This window comes from Haplochromis burtoni, unplaced genomic scaffold (assembly GCF_018398535.1).
Source record: "Haplochromis burtoni strain Fernald_Lab_line unplaced genomic scaffold, NCSU_Asbu1 Contig_194, whole genome shotgun sequence".
In the NCBI taxonomy this organism is placed as follows: Eukaryota; Metazoa; Chordata; class Actinopteri; order Cichliformes; family Cichlidae; genus Haplochromis; species Haplochromis burtoni.
Genome location: NW_024582555.1, coordinates 643,378 through 665,070, shown reverse-complemented (window position 1 = coordinate 665,070; position 21,693 = coordinate 643,378). Strand labels below are relative to the sequence as shown.

Here is a 21,693-nt window from a genome sequence, read left to right as displayed (position 1 = left end):
CTGTTTGCAGTCTTTATGCTGAGTTAAGAAGCTTCTGGCTGTAGCCAGCTCCAATTTGAGCTTCTCTCACATTAGAGTCACTGTGGTAAATATCTGTTTAGATTTCTGCAAGGCACGATAAACAGTTTCTAAGTTGTTTCCTACGTTGTGACCAGGAACCTCTGGAAACCTCCAGGGCTGAAAATGAAGTCAGCTGCTGTTCTAAACTCAAAAGCGAATCATTCCTCTTTAAACGGCCCAAATTTATAGCCTGTTAACAGGAAAGTATTCACAGAGCTCCACTTGTTCCACATTTTGTCACATTATAGCCTCATTCCAAAAAAGGATCATTTTCACCTCAAACTTCTACACGCAATCCAAAACCATGCAGTGAAATAAAGTTTGCCCGAAATTCTTGAAATGTTTTTACGCTAAAAGGCAAAAACGTAACATGTATATAAGCATGCACAGCCTTTGCCATGGCACTCACAGATTACATCAGGTGTATCTTGTTTGCACTGATCATCTCTCAGATGTTTCTACAACTTGACTGAAGACCACCTGTGGTAAATTCAGTTGATTGAACATGATTTGGAAATGCACACGTCTGTCTATAATATATACAATCATAGTCCATATCAGAGCACAAAGCAAGCTATAAAGTCCAAGGAATTGTTTGTACATCCTAAGACAGGATTGCATTGAGGCTGGGACACTTCCTAGAGCTGGCCCCTCGGCCAATGTGAACGAGCAGAAGGGCTTTAGCCAGACCAATGTGGTTGCTCCGAAAGAGCTCCAGCATTGCTGTGTGGAGAGAAAAGAACCTTCCACAAGAAAAAAACAGAACTCCACCAACCAGGACTTTGCCAAATGATGGACTCTCAGACCATTAGAAGCAAATTCTCTGGTCTGATGAAACAATGATTGAACTCTATGGCCTGAATGCCAAGCGCCATGTCCGGAGGAAACCTGGCACCGCTCATCACCTAGCCAATACCGTCCTTACAGGGAAGCATGGTGGTGGCAGCATCATGCTGTGAGGACCAGTCAGGATTGAGGGGAAGATCAATACAGCAATGTACAGAGACGTCCTTGATGATAACCTGCTCCAGAGCACTGTGGACCTGGGACTGGGATGAAGGTTCATCTTTCAACCAGACAAAGACCCTGAGCACAAAGCCAAGACTACAATGTGGCTTTGGGACCCCTCTGTGAATGTCTGAGCATCTCTGGATCTCAAAGAAGTTAAGAGAGCTTACAAAGTTCTGCAAAAAAGAATGAATCCATCTAAGGTTGTACCATGTCAAAATGTGGAAGAAGTGAAGCGCTGTGAATACTTTCAGGATGCACTATATATTTTCCACTTTGACATTACAACGGTGCTGGAGGTGAATCTTTAGAGAACTCACCCATCCAGTGAGGTGAGGGTGAAGCACTCTGCTCGGTCTCCTCACCACTAATTGTCCCTAAACTCAAACTTGACCGTGTTTAACGCACTTCTGACAATTTGCCTTTTCAAAAACCAACATAATGACCAAAATGCCAAAATGAAGGCCTCAGTAGGGGACTAGTGGGTGGCGTCACGGTGGTTACGTCCACTGTGCAGCAGCTGGAAATAGTTTACAGATGAATTAAAAAGCACAATGCCTTGATGGTTGTCAACAACAGGCACCAAGTGAAGAGACAGATATGAGAGCTGCCACAAGCTTCAAATAAGCACATTTCCCACAACGTCAGACTTAAAATTAATCACGTGACAAAAAGGAAACACAGGATGAGAATTTACATCTCCCCCAAAAGTTTTATCCTCTGCGTAAAAGCAGCACTGTGCTAAACTCTCCTACAGGATCTGCTCTGACCTCTGATCCCTGACTCACCTTCAGGTGTCAAATGACCCGCTCAGTACCTGGAGGCCAGCGGGAAAGTTCAAAGGAACCCGCTGTGACGAGTGCATAGTGGGGTGGGGGAGGAATAACATTTCATCATTTCATCGTTATCTCATTCTACTGAGCTACTGAGGACACACGAAGGCACACGAGGGGCGGGACAGGAAGTACACAACGAAAAGGAAGAAGAGTGGTGTCTATCGGGAAGCTACGGAGGGGCAGGAGATGTAAACAGGGCGAGGTTTGATTAATGAATTTAAAAAGGTATCACACAACAACGGTCTCATCCCCACCTATGAGACAAACAAAAAACAAACTGATCAGACAAAAGACAGAAAAGAACAAACCACAAACCCACACTTAGAGAGTCACTGCAAATCTGCCACACCAGTTTCTGGTACTTTTTCATTATCATCTGTTTTCTGCTTCTTATCCGGCTTTTCCAATACCTTAAAATTTCAAAATTGTTAATAACTCTTAAGCATCACGTAAACAGGCTTTTGTGGGTCGGTAAGACGGTGTGATGAATTTTCACCGTCATTACCACCTGATATTTGGATAATTCAGGCATGTGAATTCAGTCTTGAAGCACACAGGCTTCAAGGTCAACGTCAGCTGAGTTTACTTCTATAGATATGTTAATGTTGACTTACTGTTCATGTCCAGCATAAGAGAAACAAATACACTGAACTGAAGCCATGAATCTGTAAATTAATAGCAGACTAACAGCCATTTTTAAATGGCAACTTCACTAATAGCTTTTCAGATGATTGAAAAAAGAAGTGACATTTAATATTATGCGCAGTTCAACTCAACTGGAAAACAAGTTTAATTCAAGACATTGGGAACGTTGGGGCCATTTGCAGGCACGATTACTGATCTGCACCTGGTTACACTACATGTGAAAAGAAGTGGAAAGAGCAGAGTGTTGCTGTGTCCCAATGGATGAAAGAGAAGACACTCTGGAGATGTAGCATGTGTCAGAGGAGGAATTACGAACTGTGATCTGTCCTACCTGACAGAGAACATATTTGGGAGGAAATAAATCTAAGCTAGCTCGAGTAAGGATGAGAAAGAACGAAGCAAAGAAAGAAAAGGTTTGAGGGTAACTTACGGAGCAGGTTCTGCTGCATGGAGTCAGACCGGTACAGACTCACTGTGCTCTTCTTGAAGACGTTCTTCAGGAGCTGGGCTCTCTCTGTCAAACTACACACACACAGAGCAATATTCAGTGTGTTAGCAGCCTGCTGAGCACCACAGGCAGATTTAATGACCCATACATCAAGGCTGTCCAAGCCCCTCCAGAGTGCAGGGACCTGCCAACTGCTATACCTGCTGGTACAAACACCATGTAGGGAAACATTGCTGTGCAGACGCAGAAGAACAAAGCGATTTTGTGAGAGGAATATCTGAAGCAGCAGCTTGGCCAAAAGGCATTCCTGTACAGCTAACAAATGTTTGCAACAACAGATGTCTGCGTGTGCACGCACGTGGCTGCCTACAAGCATTACGTGCAAAAGTTCATTTATATATTTGAGCGGTTATCACTATACGTTTGCTTCTGTACGCATCCGGATGTGTGTGTGTGTGTCTGCAGCCTGCTGGGTCTGGGATAGCGTCCAGGCAGGAGGATCGCTTTCAGTCAGCCACAGATCTCACACTGATCTGCTCTGTGTTGCTGGCTGCTGCCGGACTCAGGCCCCAGAGAGAGCAGAGCGGACCTGCTTCAGCTGATACAAAATATAATGTATGGCTTTAATATAGCAGGACCGTTGTTCGAAAATGAGACATTCAGTATTTGGGAGGGGGAGAAAAAAAAACAAAACCAAAAACGAGACAATCTCTCCTATGACACGATTACTGACATTACAGTCAAACTCCCGCAATTTAGCAGCAATTTGAAGATTTCTTTCCTTCACACAGGAATACTGCTGGCAGCAGAACCGGGGTATTAACAGCACTTTGAGGGATTTGGGAGGACAGAGATGACTCTTCCTCCCGGATAATCTTCAAAATTCTGGGGAATGGTTCACATTTTGTGAAAGGAACAATAATAGCCGAGGCATTAACTATGTAGTCTCGATAGTGTTGGGAGATATGACAGCCCGAGACAACTTAAATTCGTCATTTTGCCGTTCTGTTAATCTGAGCCATGTGAGTAACACTACAAATCAATAAAGAGTGCTTTAACCCAGGATTTGATTTCATAGGAGTTGCATCGATGTTACAAAGACTACCAATCTGTCATTTATATATGATAGATGAGCTAAAACAAAGGTTGTTATCTGGTTGTTTTATCCGCTAATAAAGAAAGACTAATCGCTTATATCAAAACAAAGTTGCAAATTTGATGACAGAATGTTTCATACATATTCCTGCTTGCAATGTTTAATCGCCGGAATGCAAAATTTGCTGCCAATTTTCTTTCACGGCATAAATAACACAAGGTATTGTGTTTCACAAAAGCAACAATGCAAAGATGCAGTTGTTGATGATCCAAAGTGCAAAGTATTTTACCTTCTTGAACGCTCTGTACTCACTCAACAAAACAAATAAAGTCATTTTAGGACAGAAATTTTGGTTTTTGGCACTTGAAGGAATTGTTGTTTTCACGTCATATGGTATTGATTGGAGAAGCAACTGACTTTGGCTAGTGCCGGGCATTCATTTTACTTGGTTTTAGGCACTTCTGTGTTATCACTTGCCAAAATCTGACATTGCCAGTGAGAATTACAACCTGACAATTACGAGTGTCATTATTTAGATAATTTGATAAATGTTCTCGGATGTCTAATGACTCCAAGACTACAAGGTACAAAGAAAGATATAAAAACAAATCAAAAACAAGTGCTGCTGAGCACTTTATTTATCTCGAGCAAAGACTGTAAATCTTCCTCGCCTACATGTGTGGGTACATGCACAGTAAAGAGAATGATAATGCACAATTTATTCGCTTCACATACAAACACAAACAAACACTTTTCTAGAGAAAAAGATTTGTTTTTAACTATTATAATATTACACAGATTTTATCACCTTTTCTCACTGCTTAATGTTTTTGTAGGGACATACATTTTCATCTACTTTTTATTAAACATAAATTTGATCTACTTTCAGACAAAATCCTGCTGTAAAGGCAAGAGTGGAGGAGCGGTAATGTGGTGTAACAGTACCTCTTTCCATGCACTACTGCTCCAGGGTCTTTAGATAGCGCCTCCAGCTCCTGCACCTCATCCACCAGGGTCTTAAAGAACGCCTTCTTCACACTGTAAATGAAACAAAGGTTTATAAAACCAGAATCATACAGCAGATGTCTGAACACGACTGAACCTCCACAGGCTGATATTTAAAACCAGTTCGACCAATTCAAGCTGCTCGGAGTAAATCAGAAAATATAAAAACCCTGACATTACAAATTGCTCCCGACACCTCGAATCTGCAACAGGCTGATGTCAACCAGACCAGAAATGCAATATTTCGACTTGCAGAATGGAAACGCTAGAAACGTTTGGAAGTCTGGACAAAAACTTGGGTGGGAATTGCTTCAGGAGATATGAGAGATTCTGCAGGAATTTCCTGAACTGGATGTGCATTAGAGCGATGATGAGCGAGGAGAGCGGGGAGAAGACTCACACTTTGTAGGCCACGTCGAAAATCAGCGAGGTGACTGGGATGAAGAACAGGCCCATCCAGAAGACCCCTGAATTGAACATCATGTCCGCCTGCCACACACACACACACACACACGCACACACACGCACACACACACACACACAATAGAAATCAGATCAGATAGAAACACAAGAGCTCCACAACCACTACCATCCTCAACAGCGCCACATATCCAAACACATACATAACAACAGCAGCCAAAAACACACGTTTTATTGTGGAAACAGAGACAAGATGGGTCTAAATAACCGACTCAGTGTGGGTTAATCCTCCATGACTAAATGATACCATGTTTTTGTTTGCATCCCCCTCCACAGGGCGGAGGAAGTACCTGTGATCTATTTAGACAGCGGTATCTCTTTCAAAGGAAAACAGCTCAGATGTGAGCCGTGCTGAGAGCTCCTGTCGGTGCGTCAGCGCAGACACAGAAACGCCTTCTGCGGTGCGTCGACTGCAGCAGCCACTCAATCTAAGTGAGTGTTGATGAAGTGTAATGTATGTAATTATGTGAGTTCAGGTTTAATGTTGGCAGTTTATCACTCCAGAAAACCAAAAGCAGTTAAAGATGTCTTGTTCAGCGGCTTTAAATGGGTTACCGAAAGCTAGTTTATAATGTTTGGCTCATTTCTTATGTTTTCTTGTACAGCTGCACGAACAGTCGTTGTTATTGTAGAATAATTTGCAAATAGTTGTCTTGATTAACTGTTTGGCCTTAATGTCAGACAATTATGTGAAATCCCCATTACATGCAAAAAAACAAGGTTCATTGTCTCCAACATATCATAAATTTTGAGTTGAATAAAAGTTCAGACAGAAATCATTCCCTCCGTTTTCACATAACTCCTCCAAATGATATTTAAACACAGTAAGTTAGAAATGTTCATGTTTGAGTAATGGGGTTACTTTCTGTGTCCAGGGTGCCGGGAAGGCAGTGGGTCGTTCTGGTGGGGGCAACAACCTTTACGCTATGAGTGTGAGGATGATGTTTGCTTTGGCCCACTGCAGTGAGACGATCTGTCATTACATGTCAAACTGCAAGACTGGCGGTCCTTGCATTGTAATGCGCCGCTTGTTTAAACTGCTAAGGCCCCCTCGACAGTGTCCTTCCTGTAACATGACACAGACATGGCCCTAAGGATGCACAGGCACGCACACACATACACACACATACACACACATACACACACATACACACACATACACACACCGATCAGTGTCAGAACTATCAAAGCGCTCAGGTTTGCTCAAATGAGCTAATCTGTTCGCCATTACCTACAAATTGACTTTGATGTCTGACAAAACACCGGGGGAGAGGAAACCCCAAATGACAGGAAATCAAAAATGTTTTTCCCCTACAGTTTGAGATGGGACACGGATGAATAGAGCTTTTCTGTGTCACCTGGAGGCTGAAAATGCACAAGATGAGGGAAAATTGCTGTGAAGCACGAGATATTTTCACATCAATTTTGAAATTACGCACCCCCGGTGGAAACATTTACTGTTTTTTTGTGTTAAGTCAGTTTAATTATTTTTGTTTTCATCCGCTGTATCGTGCCTTTTGATGGGGGTGTTTAAGCTGTCCTGAGACGTATCAAAGAGTTTATAAAAATAAACCTTTTAGTCGTTCTCAAACCGAACAATATTTATACTTCTCCGTATTTAAATCTGAGCAATGTAAACACACAAAGGCCTGATGCTTCCACTCTCAAGTTTACCCTAAAATTCAATTATTCTGATGATGACATTTGATATAATAATTTCTACTGCATGCTGAGAAAGCAACATAGCAATGCCAGACCTAAACAAACAGCATTAATCATTCTCAGTTTGTTATTTTTGCACCAAATTTTAAAAATCCAAACAGATCTGACCAGTTGCAAACAACAAATGTTTGCCTTCAGGCATCTGGAAAGGCTCCAATACTACAAGCGGGGCCATCAGAGTTGGTAGATGCTAGCAATGTCTCATTCCAGGGGCCTCCTGGGAGCTGGACAGGGTGAGAGAGGTCCGGGGAGCAGGGCTGTATTTTTAGGACAAACCAATAAACTTGTCTGGCTGGACAGACAGTAGTGTCTGCTGGCATGGAAGGGTGTGTTTTGACAGGCATTGACCCCCTCGTGGCCACACACCCACACACAGACGGACTAAACGCCAGACTAGACACACAGAAGCAATCATACACACACATATGTTGACACACACAAAATGCTGAGCAGTGCAAACACTGCTGTTATTTACTTTGAGCCACACTGTGTCAAACTTGGTTTGAGGTATTCAGCCTTATATGATAAATATGCAGTGAATCATATGCTACGTGGCACGTTTGCATTTCCTCTGCTCTTTCTTTTTAGGTTATGTCCTTGTGGTCCAGTCATGGTAATAGACAGAGGGCAATCATACAACAGGGTGTCTGCTGAAACAGCGCAACAACAATATATTTGCATGTTTTACCTCTAGTCCATGAAATCTGTTTTGGTTTCAGCAATGGCGCCAGTGTTGGGTTGATAAATTCATGCTACATTCCTAATAATGGGTTAGAAATTGGTTGGTTGTTGCGATGAGATGGTCATCCTAACTCATCCTTCTCACACTGTCAAAGTGTGGTGCCCACTCCTAGGGGGGGCGTAGAGGCATTGCAGGGGGGGGGCCCGTGGTATGAAGAGGGGAAAAAAGAAACCGCTTGGACACTGCTAACACGGGGCGCCCACACAAACGCAAATCAGGAGATGAAGCATCGCTGAGTATGTTTCCAGCCCAACTTCACTCTAAGCCAAAGACTAGAAAATATGTTGAAGCAAATCTGCCCTTTGGCTTCACCTGCACAGGTGCCGAGGTAGGTCTCCCTGCAGGGTTGGTTTTCCCTGCATCAGGAGCAGCGCTGGGCTCTTCAAATCACGGACAAACAGGATCCCACATTCTTGATCTTTAGTTCACAAACACTTGTTGTGATGACTAACTGCTCCTGACATGTTGGAGATGTTTGGTCTTTATACAGTAAAGTTACAGCTGGATACAAATAACATCAGGCTGATCCTGCCACGATTTGTTCCCTCGGTTCAAATCACGGACAAACAGGATCCCACAGCTGTTTATGTTTTTAAACCTATTTTGCACACAGAGACATTTTTTGAAAAATGTATTGATAACAGTGTTGAACATTATTACACAGGAAAAAACAACTACATGTAAAATAATGACACCGTGACGCCTCTGCCTTTGTAAACAGAGGGACAGTAACTGCGTGTAAAACCTGCAGACAGTCAGATTAACAGTAGTTCGTCTCTATCTGCCATTCTGCAGCTCATCTCATGTAAACAATAACGTGGCCACAGCGTGACGTGAATAAAGACACATACCTTTGACGTTGTGTGATGAACTCTGTATTCCTCGTCCACACGTAAACACAAAAAAAGGAGTTTAAAAAAATCTCCGTTTTCGGTGATTCGAAACATTTACGTGGACGAAACAGCTGCGTGTTCAAAAATACCTGTGTAGGTGCGGACGCAGCATAAAAGAGTTAGTAGTTTATTTTATTACTGCCTGTAATTTATTGCAGTTTACTTGTATTTGCTTAATTGTTTGCTAAATGTTTGAGGTGTGAAATACACAATGGAGCAAAATATGTGTGTGTGTGGCGAACATTTTTCTTGTAAAACGAAGGGGGGCCTAGCAAAAACAGTTTGGGAACCGCTGTCCTAGGCCATCCGCACTGGAAGCAATTCATTCATCGTGCTCTGCTTTAAAGCTGACGGCTGGTCGCTTGCAGACATTGCTGGATCTGGTTCATTTGGTAACCCTATGCTGTATCTTCTATCCACTAATATATCAGTCAGCAGCATCCTGTGCTCACACTGGTAGAAGTTTCTCTCTTGTTACGTCACCAGCAGTTATTTTGCTCTTAGTTGACTTAAGTTAATGAATTCACCAAGTTTCTACAGCCTCTGGTCGTCTTTCGCTGCTAATTACTTCCAATGTGGACACAGCTTAAGTGTATAAACCCACTGAATGTGCTAGTCAGCATTTCTACTGAATCCAAATGTGACGGTGTGACGGTAAGAGAAGTAGCCAGAGAATTAAAACGCTGTTTTTTCCTACTTTTGGACAGTGTTGATGACCCGTTTATAACAGGCAGCAAATCAAAACAAACTGGACTGAAGGGTGTCCTTAAAAGGCAGAGGAGATAAAGCAGCTTGTCTGAGGGGCTTTATTAACCCCCATTACAACATAATTAAGGATTATTTTGGACTGTGCGTCATGCAAAACCAGTGTGATGAATAGTAAAAAGCAGTTAAAAATCTGCCCCCACAAAGCTGATCAGGGGCCAGTGAACAAAATCAGAGCTGTGTCTGTTTATCAAGGTGGAATCTGAATGAAGAGGTTCCAGGAAAAAAAGTAATTTGTGATCTGCAAATCTACCTGGTTTAAATAAAAGTTTAAACATACAGAACATCAAAAATGTAACTTTATTGAAAGACGTAAATCCTTTAACTTCAGAAAAAAGCTTCAAGGGAAAACTCAAAAGTATTTTAGGATTGTTTTTCCATCAAGACTTGATCCTTGATCCTAGGCATGAGCAGCCAGGTGCTCATGCCTAAGAAAGCCCCTAGTCTCAGCAGCTTGAATTATGCTAATACCTGCCATTGTAATGGTAAATGTGAGCTGAGTTTGTCCACTGCTCCACTATTCACTCCACAGGCCCAAGATATGCTCTGGATTCTGCAAACAAGACTGTGAAAAGGCAACTTCATAACACTTAGCAGCTGCATCCAAGAGATGCTAATATTCAGACAGTGGCAGTTTGAGCTTCTGTGTTTGACGGTTTCTTTTTGCTTTCAGGTAGGCTGAGAGGAGACGGGTTAGACTAATATGCTACATCCTGTCTTCGACTTCAGTCTGCATCTATGTTTTTTCCCTCAACTGGCTTGACCGGACACCAATGTGCATGTCGGCTTCAAGGAGAGAAGGGAAATTGAAGATGAAAGTATATATTTGGCTAAGTGTGGTTTCAACCCTCAGCGGCCTTTCTTGTGCAAATACAAAGTTCAGACTTGTTATGGAAGCATAGCTAGCAATCCGATAACAGAAGAGTATGAAACGCAAAAATCGTCCAACAAAGGCAATAAAACGGCGAACAGGGAGCCTTAGTAAGACAAGACAAGTCCACTACTTCTACATATGTCATCAGCAGAGACACACACCCACCCAAAAAATGCCAAATATGGAAAACAAACAACTTCCTCTGTTGTATTTTTCATCGACTCCATGTTATTTTTGTGTTGCTTAATAAAGACAGCAGGAAAAGCAGAGAAACATATATCTTATGACTTTTATAAACACAAGTCAGCAGTCTCACAGCCAACTCCACATGTGGCATTAATAATAACTCTTTACTCTTACTGTACATTTAATTAGGTAATTACACTAAATGTGTGTTGTGGTGCTTGTCAATCATTAGACAAGAACACTCTTCAGTCTTGGAGGAGGATTATAAGAATTAAGGGACAAAGGCAGCCTCAACGATGTGGAATAATATTTCTAATATTTCAAAAAAGTTAAATAGTCAGGAAGATATACCAATTATAGGAGAGGTTTGGGGGGGATTGTGACAATAATTCTAATCTGTGAACAGACTTTGCAGTCAGATCTGATAACCTGCCGTGTTTCTTTGCACTGTTGTGTGTTTGTTTTGTAAAGAAAAGCTCATTAGGACTTTTATTTCACAGACAAGAGCATTCATCACGGGCAGGACTTTTGGCGCTTGGAGGAAATTTGGCAGTGAACACTCAAATCTTAAATTCCTTTTCAGGTATGCTACAAACAATAATAAACAACTGTAACTGAAAGCTAAATATGACAGATGATGGATTAGCGGTTTCAGACAGGTTTCAGCTTTCGCTGAGGTAGGTTTTTCCTCCACCCTATGCTGAAATAAGCAGATATGAGTGATTCCCTGCAAGTTCAAATGCACAAAATACAATGACAGAGTAAAATATGCCAAGTTACTGGTACTGTCGTTTATGAAAGCAGTAAGCACTTTTTAAAGCTACTAAAAATAAATAACTGAATTTTTTAGAAAATCCATGTCTGTGTTTTTAATATGACATTCAACCATCCATCCGTCCATTTTCTCCCACTTATCCGATTCACAGCTGTCGAGTCTACCACAGAGACTGCAAACTTATTGCAGAGCTACCACAGAGTAACAGGCAACCACTGACACATTCACACCTGTGGCCAATTTAGAGTCACCAATTTGACCTAAAGTGAATGTGTTTGGTACCCAGAGAGATCCCACACAGACAAGTCCGAAGAAAGTTCCCAATTCAAACCCACGACCTTCTGGCTGGGATGCACGCAGCACGCTGATGCGCATTTTATGGCACTGATTCACACTTACTGATAGCTTGAACTCTTGCAGCTCTTCCATTTTCCTCCATTACTGCATTAATATTTTCTGTTTACAAGTTGCTTCACTGCTTCAAAATAGAGCAGATATTTCAGGAGGCGTACTCTGAGGGGGAATAAAGTGGCTAACAGACGACTGAAGACAGGAGCGATGTAGTGGTTTGGTAGAAGAGTTTAACTAACGTTAAACTAAATAAAAGCAGTCCTGAATAAAAACCATTCATAATAGTCACTAAGCTGATCTGTTTCTCTAGAAATTGTTTTCATTCTTGTCCATGTCACACAGGCTGTCACAGAAAGCCCTGTGTATTCCTGGCCTGCTACACATCAACAAACATCTTTGCAAAGCTATTCCTTTTTGAAAAATAAGAGTCTCTGAGCAGAAACTGTGAAGAATCCGTTGCAGTGTAAAATCCATATACTGATGACAAGCACTTGAGTCTGACTGAGTGATAGATGCTCCGCTGCAGCTTGCAGCAGAAATTGGAAAACAGCAGAGGTGTGAGCAGAGAGAGGGGGACAAAGTGTGCAGGGAGACAGCTGCATTGATAGCACAGGCATGCCAGCAGGCAACAGGTCAGTGCGACAGAGTGTGCATGAGACATCTCCTGAGGTGCAGCTAAGCCGCTTAGTGTGGCAGATTACGCTGCCTGAACAGAATAATCTGACATTTTCTTTTGATATTTGTTTCAGACTTCTGTGAGGTGATCATTTGGGACAAAGCCATTCTCAGGGAGTACCTGTGAAAACCATACGAGCTGTTTCGGGGTGTTTGGACGATTGATCCGGCACCTGCCCGGTCGTACGTCCAAGGAATATTTTGCCTGACATTGATGAATGGGTTCTTGTGAAGCCGAGTGCTGCTTAACATGTTAAAGGTGGTGAGCTGGGTTGTGTGTGAGAGCCGAGGCAGGAGTGGAAGGGAGTTCTGGTGTCTGTTATGCTGTAGGCCCTCGGGCAGTTTTTCAGCTGGCAGAGATGGGGTGGGGTGAACAAAAGGAGAACGCAGGAAAAAGCCGAGAGCATAAAAGAAAGTAGATATAAAGGACAGAGAGCGCTTTTTCTTCTTCTTCTTTTTACCTTCAAGTACACATTAGGGAGGCTATGGTGAAATATGCGGGGCTTCATCAGGGTTGTGAATAATCCTACTCTTCAGAGGCTACAAGGTCTTGGAAGTGGCGCCTGTGTCTCTGATTCCTTCTCGAGTTTCAGAGATGTGTCCCTGTTTGATGATATACTGGCATCCCTGAGTTAGGGCTGGGCATAGAGTTACCCACTACCCAGAGGACACCATTACTGTCTTCAGTCAAGTGCTGCAGGGTATGGATGAAAGCAGCAGGCTTCACAGACAGGGGATAGAATTAAGCTAATATACCTACTCCCTGTGTGTGTGTGTGTGTGTGTGTGTGTGTGTGTGTGTGTGTACTACTGAGTGAGTAGTACACTGAGCCCAGTGAGGGTAAAGCAGTCAGCATTTCTGTACATGTGCACCTACTTATGTTATTTACTGTGTCACGCACAAACAAGTACCCAAAACATGTGGAGTTATTGTACGCCAAACATACTGTTGCAGTGGTAAAACCTCTGTCAGATGAGAGTACTACATGCAACTAGACGCAACATAGAAATTCTTTCTTCAGTCCAAAGGTTAACAAAGAAAATCTGCCACAGAGATCTTCCTTTCCAAAAGCAAAACCTGCAATCATCTCCCCAACAGAACTGATCAGAGATGAAGGACATCTGACTCAGAATTGTAGCTCCTACAGGGATTGCGTGACATTCTGGCAAAAATCCTCTGCTTTCTGGCAGAATGTTTGAAGAGAAGATTGATACCATTCTTATATCTCTGTGGTATATATGAATGTACACAAGCCGGAGGTTAATCTGGCTAAATATAGAGACTGGAAGCAGGGGCTATCCAAAAATCACCACTTAACATGCTCTATCTCATTTGTTTGATCTGTACAAAAACCAAAGTGTAAAAATAATATTTTACTGCTTTCATATGTGCAGGATTATTGCTCTGTGAGCCAAAATAACATTAAGCACGCACACTCTGTAAAAAAGAGACGTGTTTGGATTTTATACTGATTAAACAAACAGGACATATTGTGTTAATCAGTGAGCTTTGTAGGTGCTAGTAGGTGGATCCTGTTACTGGCAAACAAATCTGCAGCCTGCAACCAGTCTTACTGCTAGACTAAGCCAACTGTCTGCTGGCTGTATTATTATATCTAACAGACGTTACTCATTTTCACCATTTAATTAAATGTCAAACTCTTTCCAAAAATAATAATTTACTGAGCAATAATACAAAAAAAGACCCAATCCTCAATCTGAGAAACACAAAATAAGGCTTTTCTCCTCAGGCAGACGCAGCCTGCCGTTTCTGAAGTTCATGGTCATTTACCCAAATATAACTGTGCACAGATATTTTTCACTTCTATTCAGCTTCACATAAGGCAGTACACTGTAGCTGTTTATTATGAGACAAGATGTTCAGAGGATTTTAATCCACTAACTCAGCGTGTCCACATAAAATATGCCCGGACTGAGTTTCACAAGCCATTTTCTTCCTTTTATTTCTACATTTAACATTTCCCTGAACAATCTCAAGCGGTCTGAAATGCCCACAAATAATCAAACAGTGATGAATGTGTTACATTTTACATGTTAGCTGAGGCCTCAGATGCATAAAGTATTCATCTCAAATTGGGCACACAGGACGAATAAAGTTTTGTTTAAGTAATAAAACCCCAAGTTTTTCTTACTTGTCAACAAGACTAAAACCCACTTTTGTTTTTAAGGAACAGTTTCACATTAGGTGAATTGTAGAGGGATCTCTACACAGCACCTCTGCAAAGACAACATTTGTTGTAAGATGTTATTTTCCTCTGCTGCAGGCAGCTCTTTTCTTTGAGTGGTTTCCTGCAGTGTTATTGTTACGCAATGAAAAGATGCCTCAGTCTCCTGCCCACAATGTACGGGGAAATTTCACCTGTTTAATAGGTTCCCTTTAACCACCTGTGGTGACAGTTACAGTAGTTACATTCACACGTAAATACCGGGTCCTAAAAGGAAAAAAGTAAAGAAAATATTTGAATAATTAAATCTTTTCTGGGCCTTGGTGTAGTCCCTCATTTCTTTCTCCGTCTGACAAAAAGCAGTCTTACCTCCTCTGTCTTTAAGACAACTTTCTTCCAAGTTGTTGTCCCACATAAACAGAAGGTTTTAACCGCAGGTGTATCTGCTGAAACCACAGCCAGAGCTCTTTGACATCTTTGATATCCAAGAGCAGAGAAACACTGAATGAAACCTGATGGCTAAAGCAGCCTTAAGCCTTTGTCTCATAGTGATGTTCAATACGAGCATCCAACACAAAAGAAAGTGAGTGGAAGGATAATAGGACGGATCTGATTGATGTTCAAGGGGTTGAATGATTGTCGGGTACATTTTTAGGCTATCAGTCACCCGTGTCTCTCTTTGCTTAGCTTCTAGACTGCCTCACTGTTTCAGTTTCACCTGTGGATACTCAGAGCTGAGGGAGAAATTTTAACACAAACACAGGGCAAATTGGCCCAATTAAGTCATTAGGCAACACAAGCCAGAGGTCTGACAGTTTACACTCCTCTGGCTCTACTTACAAAGATCTTTTTAAGGTTTTCCCACCAGCTCCTTTCTACAGAAAATGAATCATAAGGAGCTACAGATGTGTCTATAATAGCTGATTATATCAGCAGTTTCTTTTGGGACTGGGGGAAGCATGTGTACGTGTGCACGCCGGCATGTGTGTTTACCTCGCCTGACATGTCAGGTGCCAGAGGGATGAGGGGCCACAAGGAGGAATAGATAGCGAAAAACACCACCCACAGGCCGATGCTTCCCCAGATGGCGATGTGACTGAACTGTTAGGAGCAACCAGGGGACAGTAAGTATCACAAAAGGTTTTGTGATTTGAGCACTGCTACAATTTACTCGAGCCATTTCAATCACGCTTCCTTGGGCTTAAAACACTGAATGCTCTCCGGTAACTTAAAAGAGGTACCGTACATTTCACTTGGTTTACATTTACAAGCCTAGCGAGAACATACCATAAAGGGATTTAGCGATAAGAAGAGGATGTAAAATTAGTCACAGGTATCAGCGGCCACGTAAAAGTGAAAAGAGATAACAGAAGCATAGCAAAAGAGAAGAAGGACTCAACTTACCATGGTCCAAGACGAGGTTTCCAGGCCGGCTTTAAGACAGACTGTGATGACGACAAACTGCGGAGACACAAACCACATGTTCGTTCAGCAAAGAGGATCATGTGAAGTTCATCCCACATACCTGAATTCGCAATAAGAAAGCATTTTACTGGAAAAAACGAAACTGGAAAAGATCATCAGACGATTGAAGAGAAGAAGACAAGAAAATATAGCTGATGTTTATTCGCTGGCATTTAAGAACACTTGGCTCACACACCCGAACTCTGTAACACAGCAGAAACACTGCCAGGGAAGAAGACCGGTGCACTTACCGTGTAAACCATGTTGCCTAAGAGGAGATAGTCCGGAGTTCTTCCATTGCCAAAAACTGTATCTGTGAAGGGAATCAGCAGCAGAGGCTTTTAAGCTGTCCTTCTTCAGCTCTTAGGTTTCACATAGGGTAACACTTTAGGTACATCAATGTGAGTTTTGTCATAAAGTGCTTGGAGTGGAGCAGGGAACTAAAAGTAGAAACCAGAGTCAAACGCTGCTTCCATTACTGTCCTTGAGAGAGCCTGGAATGTTAATTTCAAGGCAGTATGTGTATGTAAATCCAGCAGAATTGGTGTCCATTAATCATATTCAAAATGAAAAGTTCTGGCTAATTTAGTGCTGAAAGAGAGGGTAAAATTATTTTTCTGGCAACATTTTAATTAATTCTGCCATTAAAAAGGAATCCGATGCTTTTCGTATAACTTCCTAAATTAATAAGACTGAAATAAGCTGTGAGTCACACAGACATATTGCTTCATACCGCCCAAGTGGGCCTGGGCTCTGGCTAAAATATCAACAGTGTGCACTGCCAGTAAAGAAAGAGAGGCTCCCTTTCCCTTTACTTCCGGCTGGTCACGTGTCTTGTGTGCGCTGAGGCTTTGCTGACAGCCTGTCAGTCACAGTGAGGGGCTTGGCGCCTTTTGTTTGGAGAGCAGGCCCAAGCTTGTGTGGTCCTTAGCTCCAGCCAGCCAAGACTTACCGGCTCAAAGATCCCTATTCTCTCTGCACATACACCCACACACACACAGAGACCATCTCAACGTGCCAAACATGCACAATTGACCTTCTATGGATCAATAAAGTTATTTGCACTCACGAAGCTCTCTGTTTGAATAAAAACATCATTTTGGCCACAGAGAAAGCACCTGATTGGGTCTATGTTATCTATCAAAGCTAAGTAAGTGCCAATAACTGCACGCTAAAGCATTTCAGCAGTCATTAGGGCAAACATGAACATGGGCTTGTTATTGCGTGTCCCTCGGACTGGAGCACACACATGTTTGCAATTCATGACTGGATGGTTGAAAAGAGAACTAATTAAGACAAAATACGTGTCTTTGACTGTCCTCCTTATTTATGCGCCAGGTCCACCGAGAGCCGTGGAGGAGTCTCTGGGAGCTACTTACCATGCTGGAAGGCTTTAAGGGGGAACCAGAAGAGGATGACGGAGTGGAAGAGGCCGTTCAGACAATGGGCCCAGAAGACCTGCAAAAAAGAGGGAAGAGGGATGGAGGGAAAGGATGTATAGGAGGGGGAGGACAGGGGAGGGGGAGGTTGGACAGCAAGAGATTCCAATAAGAGGGTGCGAGGGAGAGAGAGTGGAAAAAAAGCATGAGAAAAGGGTGTTGGGAGCTCCAGCTTTCCAAGTGACCCCTGACCTGGGCCCTTTGTGCCAGCCAGGCGCTAGGCTAAGTGGCGGTTTTGTCGGGGCCTCCATGCTGAATGGCCGCCCCGCTGACAGACACGTTGTATATCCTCTGTGTGTGTTATGGGGGAGAAAGAGGTTGCTGAATGTGTTCATGGGCAGTTAAAGCTAATACAAGTTTGCACATTTTCCCTGTAGTCAAGAATAAATTAAAACAAAAAGAATCAGTGGGTGTAAGAAAAATACACATACTCATCTCAACAACACAAACACTGTATAACATTAATGTATGAGCTGCCAGTGTGAGGGTTTCCTCTCATTATATTTCATTAGGCTTCGGCCCTTTCATGTGAGGATTTTAACTGGTGTAGTAATAAATGACAGCAGAGTTTAAAAAAGCAAAAATAAATCTAGAAACACACACAGGGAGACTGACAGGCCTGACAGAGATTAAACTGTTTTCATGGTAATTATTGAGAGCCTGCTGGAAAACCGTGGACCGCAGTCTGCGTGTGCGTCTGTCTACGCAAGCATGTAGACTTGAATCGTTTACATCCATACTGTCTCTCTCTCTCTCTCCAAAGCCGCGTTGCTTCAAATTCACATTATGCGACGCGATGGCCAAACAAAACACTAATGGGTGATGTACCATGAAACAGCCGTGAAAATCCTTTCTGCCAAAAAACACTCCATATTTGTGCCGCCTTTCCCCCGCTGTGCTAACACAGACGCTGCTGTGAATCCTGAGAAAATTTGTCGAGATTAAAGGGCAGATGGAGCAGGGCATTAAAAAATCAACAGCAAACGGGGGAAAGCATCACGTTTTAGTATCTGGCTTGTTTTAAAAAGGCTCGCTTTTTTAATATCACTTTTCAACAACTTCAGCAAACCTGTCAGTGAAATATTAAACACTACTTAGACAAGATGAATTACACATCCTGGAAACTCACTTTCTGTATGTTGTGGTCTTCAGAACAGCTATTCGCACTATTTTACTGTGTAGGGTTACTTGAGATCATCTGGCTGGAAAATGAATGGGCACAGTGAAGGAACAAGTCCTGCTCTAATCTACGCTACGGGCTTGTTTTTGGTCGCTGTAGCACAACCTCCTCATCTAAAGTCCTTTAGCAGCCACCCCCAATCCTGGATTACCTCACTCTCCCACTGTGTACACAAAACCCAATACACTGAGTGAGGGCCAGCCAAAGCAAACCCCCACTCCTCTATCTCTGTGGTCAAATGTGTATTAAATTATCACCAATGTTACAATCACATGTTTATGCCAATTAGCCTCCCACTGGCAGGCTCAGCTCTCTACCAGCCTCCTCCCCAGCTATCTCAATCCCAAACTCTGTGGGAGTGTAAGCCAGCCCCAGTTTCCGCTCTACCATAATGAATGCTAATGAAATCTATAAATGCTCATAATCATTTGTCACAGTAGGATCCTCCCTTTCGCCCCTCCAGCCACCAGGCTCTTTTCTTTCTTGTTACGCAGCAAGTTGCTGGGGCAAGAATGAATGCCTCGTCTGTCCTGCAAATATTCGGCCCTTTGTCAGAATCCTAATTGCCAAAAACAAAAATAAGAAAAAGAACCTAAACCACACGAAGGCCAGTAATTAATATCGAGCCAAATATTTCCAGAGTTGCTCCCACGCTTCCTGTTTCAGTTTTGAGGAAAACCGTATGCAAGAGAAGTAATGGTGCTATGTAGGAGGTGATAGCTTCTGGTAAACTGCTGCGATCACCGAGGCCGCACGAAGGGGAACGTGGTTTATTAGGGCGGTTTAGGTGTCTAGAATTTGTAATTAAAAGTGAATGAGCGACACAGCTGAAGCCACGCCTGAAGTTTCTAACACCCTCCGTCTCTCCCTTCTCGCACCTCAACACAAACAGCTTTAATTCACAAAGACAGTATCTGTTGTGTACAAAAGAGCCGGGCGAGCAGAAAGACAGGCTTCGAGGGGCCAAATTCCTGCTGGATTTTCTCGCCTCGCCTCGGGCCAGCTGCAAGGAAAATATCTCGGGAATAGAGTGGACAAGCCAGCAAAAACAACCTGCTGACCTGGCCAAGTCATCATTTATGAGTCTTGGAAAATGTGGCCCAAACAAAAATGGAGGTTCATTTGCTTCTAACTATCACATGAATATTTTTTATGATTCCTTTTTTTGGCACCAGAAACTTAATGAAGTCTTTGCAAAAAGCTAATTAAAGGGAAATCCATCATACAACAGGATTCACAGAAAATGTCATACGATTTATGAAGTGGTCATAAATCATTAAAGTATGATTAATAATAAAACAATTGTGAATCATAAAATCTGAAGTGATGTGCAAAGAACACAGGGCGCTTGGTTCACATTTAGTCTATTTGTTTTTCTGTGAAATGACCTTCTATTTTTTCCATTTCATTTAGATAGTCAGCACACATCCACTCACTGCTGTTATGCCAATTTATCAACTGTGACATTACAGTCTTTAAATGTTATATATATATTTCACACTGCTGGGAAAAGCTTTTTGCTGTATTAAAAATGTGTGACATTAGCAGGGCTACACCTAATGTTCACGATATGTTTTCCTTAATTAAACAAAGGCTAATTGTGTGCAACAGCTGCTCTACAGACACTTACTGATTAATCATATCATGTATATTTACAAAAACATAAGATTCAAAGCTACAACTTTACGAGACGTTTCAATCTTAACGCTGCCTTCTGTCACTTTTAAGTGTGTAGCTAAGAAACAAACTTCTGAAAGGTTATAATTTAATGTGGTAGAAAAATTTACATACTTAGAAGTACAAATTGTGCCAAAGATAAAGCAGGAGGTGTTGTTAGTGCCAGTTCTAACCAGTGTGATCATGGAGTCAGTGACAGATGGATGCGTCAGCAAGTGTCAGATGTTTTAAAATGAATGTGTTATCAAAGCAACTTTATCCTTTACACGTGTTCTTGAAAAAAATAGAAACTACATGCAAGACAAGTACTAAGGTATACTTGTTATACTTGGTAAACAACCTCTTCCTGTGTATTTGTACTCTGATATCATGCAGAGCAGACTGGCGATCCAGCTGTTAGGTGTAATACTAACATGCTAATATACTAGAGCCTCCTATGGACTAACCAGCTGTTTTTTAATCGTAGGATCAGATGCTACATTTAAATTTTATCTATTTTATTTATTATCTGTAACAATTCATCACAAATCAGAACAAATGAGCTAAACGCTCATGTTCATTGGGACGCATTTTAAAATGGCTTTTTTAAAAACAGAAGTGAGTGTTTCTCGAACTCGGGATCGGACCATCGTCATCTGATCTGTGCAGTCCGGTATTGTGTGGCTTAAATGCGATCTGATAGGCTTCTAAGAGAACAAAAAAAACACCTCACTTAAACAAATTGCATAATTTTCTGCGACAAATGCCATTACACAGTGACAGCACACTCTCTCTACTCCCTCCTTTTCTGCTGCCATCTCCCAACAGATCTGAGCTTCCATGCCCGTGACCACCATGGCCAATCTGCTTTTAATCCACCTCCATGTGGTGCTAACCAGGTCACCACGCCTGTGAGGAGGGTCCAGGAGTCTCTGGCTCAGCATGGAGAAAGGAAGAGACGACTTTATTACCAGTTGAAGGGGGAAGCTAACAGACAGCCCCCGCAACCAGACAGAACAGGTCAAGCCAGGCCAAACCAGGCTACGACTGGATACCCACAAACTGCAGCTGCCAGGTCACTGAGACGTCAACACAACAGATCGCTGTCCCGTTATTAATGTGATTTCATTACTGGGACTTTTAACCTTTTAATTTAGTGGAGAACAAAATTAATTCCCAATCATAAAAGGTACAATAAAAAGAACATA

At 42.2% G+C, this 21,693-nt stretch overlaps 1 protein-coding gene across 7 annotated transcripts in view; it reads right to left on the bottom strand.

The window, feature by feature from the left end:
• The window catches only part of atp8a1 (ATPase phospholipid transporting 8A1), a 106,333-nt gene that overhangs the window by 3,196 nt on the left and 81,444 nt on the right, over window positions 1–21,693 (bottom strand). For all 7 annotated transcript variants that reach the window (XM_005935189.3, XM_005935191.3, XM_005935194.3 and 4 more), the window contains 7 exons: window positions 17,590–17,668; window positions 16,462–16,523; window positions 16,151–16,207; window positions 15,740–15,847; window positions 5,499–5,587; window positions 5,039–5,131; window positions 2,980–3,071 (listed from right to left, as the gene is read on the bottom strand). In XM_005935189.3, the coding sequence (XP_005935251.1) occupies window positions 2,980–3,071; window positions 5,039–5,131; window positions 5,499–5,587; window positions 15,740–15,847; window positions 16,151–16,207; window positions 16,462–16,523; window positions 17,590–17,668 (580 nt within the window). The remainder of the gene's footprint in view (window positions 1–2,979; window positions 3,072–5,038; window positions 5,132–5,498; window positions 5,588–15,739; window positions 15,848–16,150; window positions 16,208–16,461; window positions 16,524–17,589; window positions 17,669–21,693) is intronic.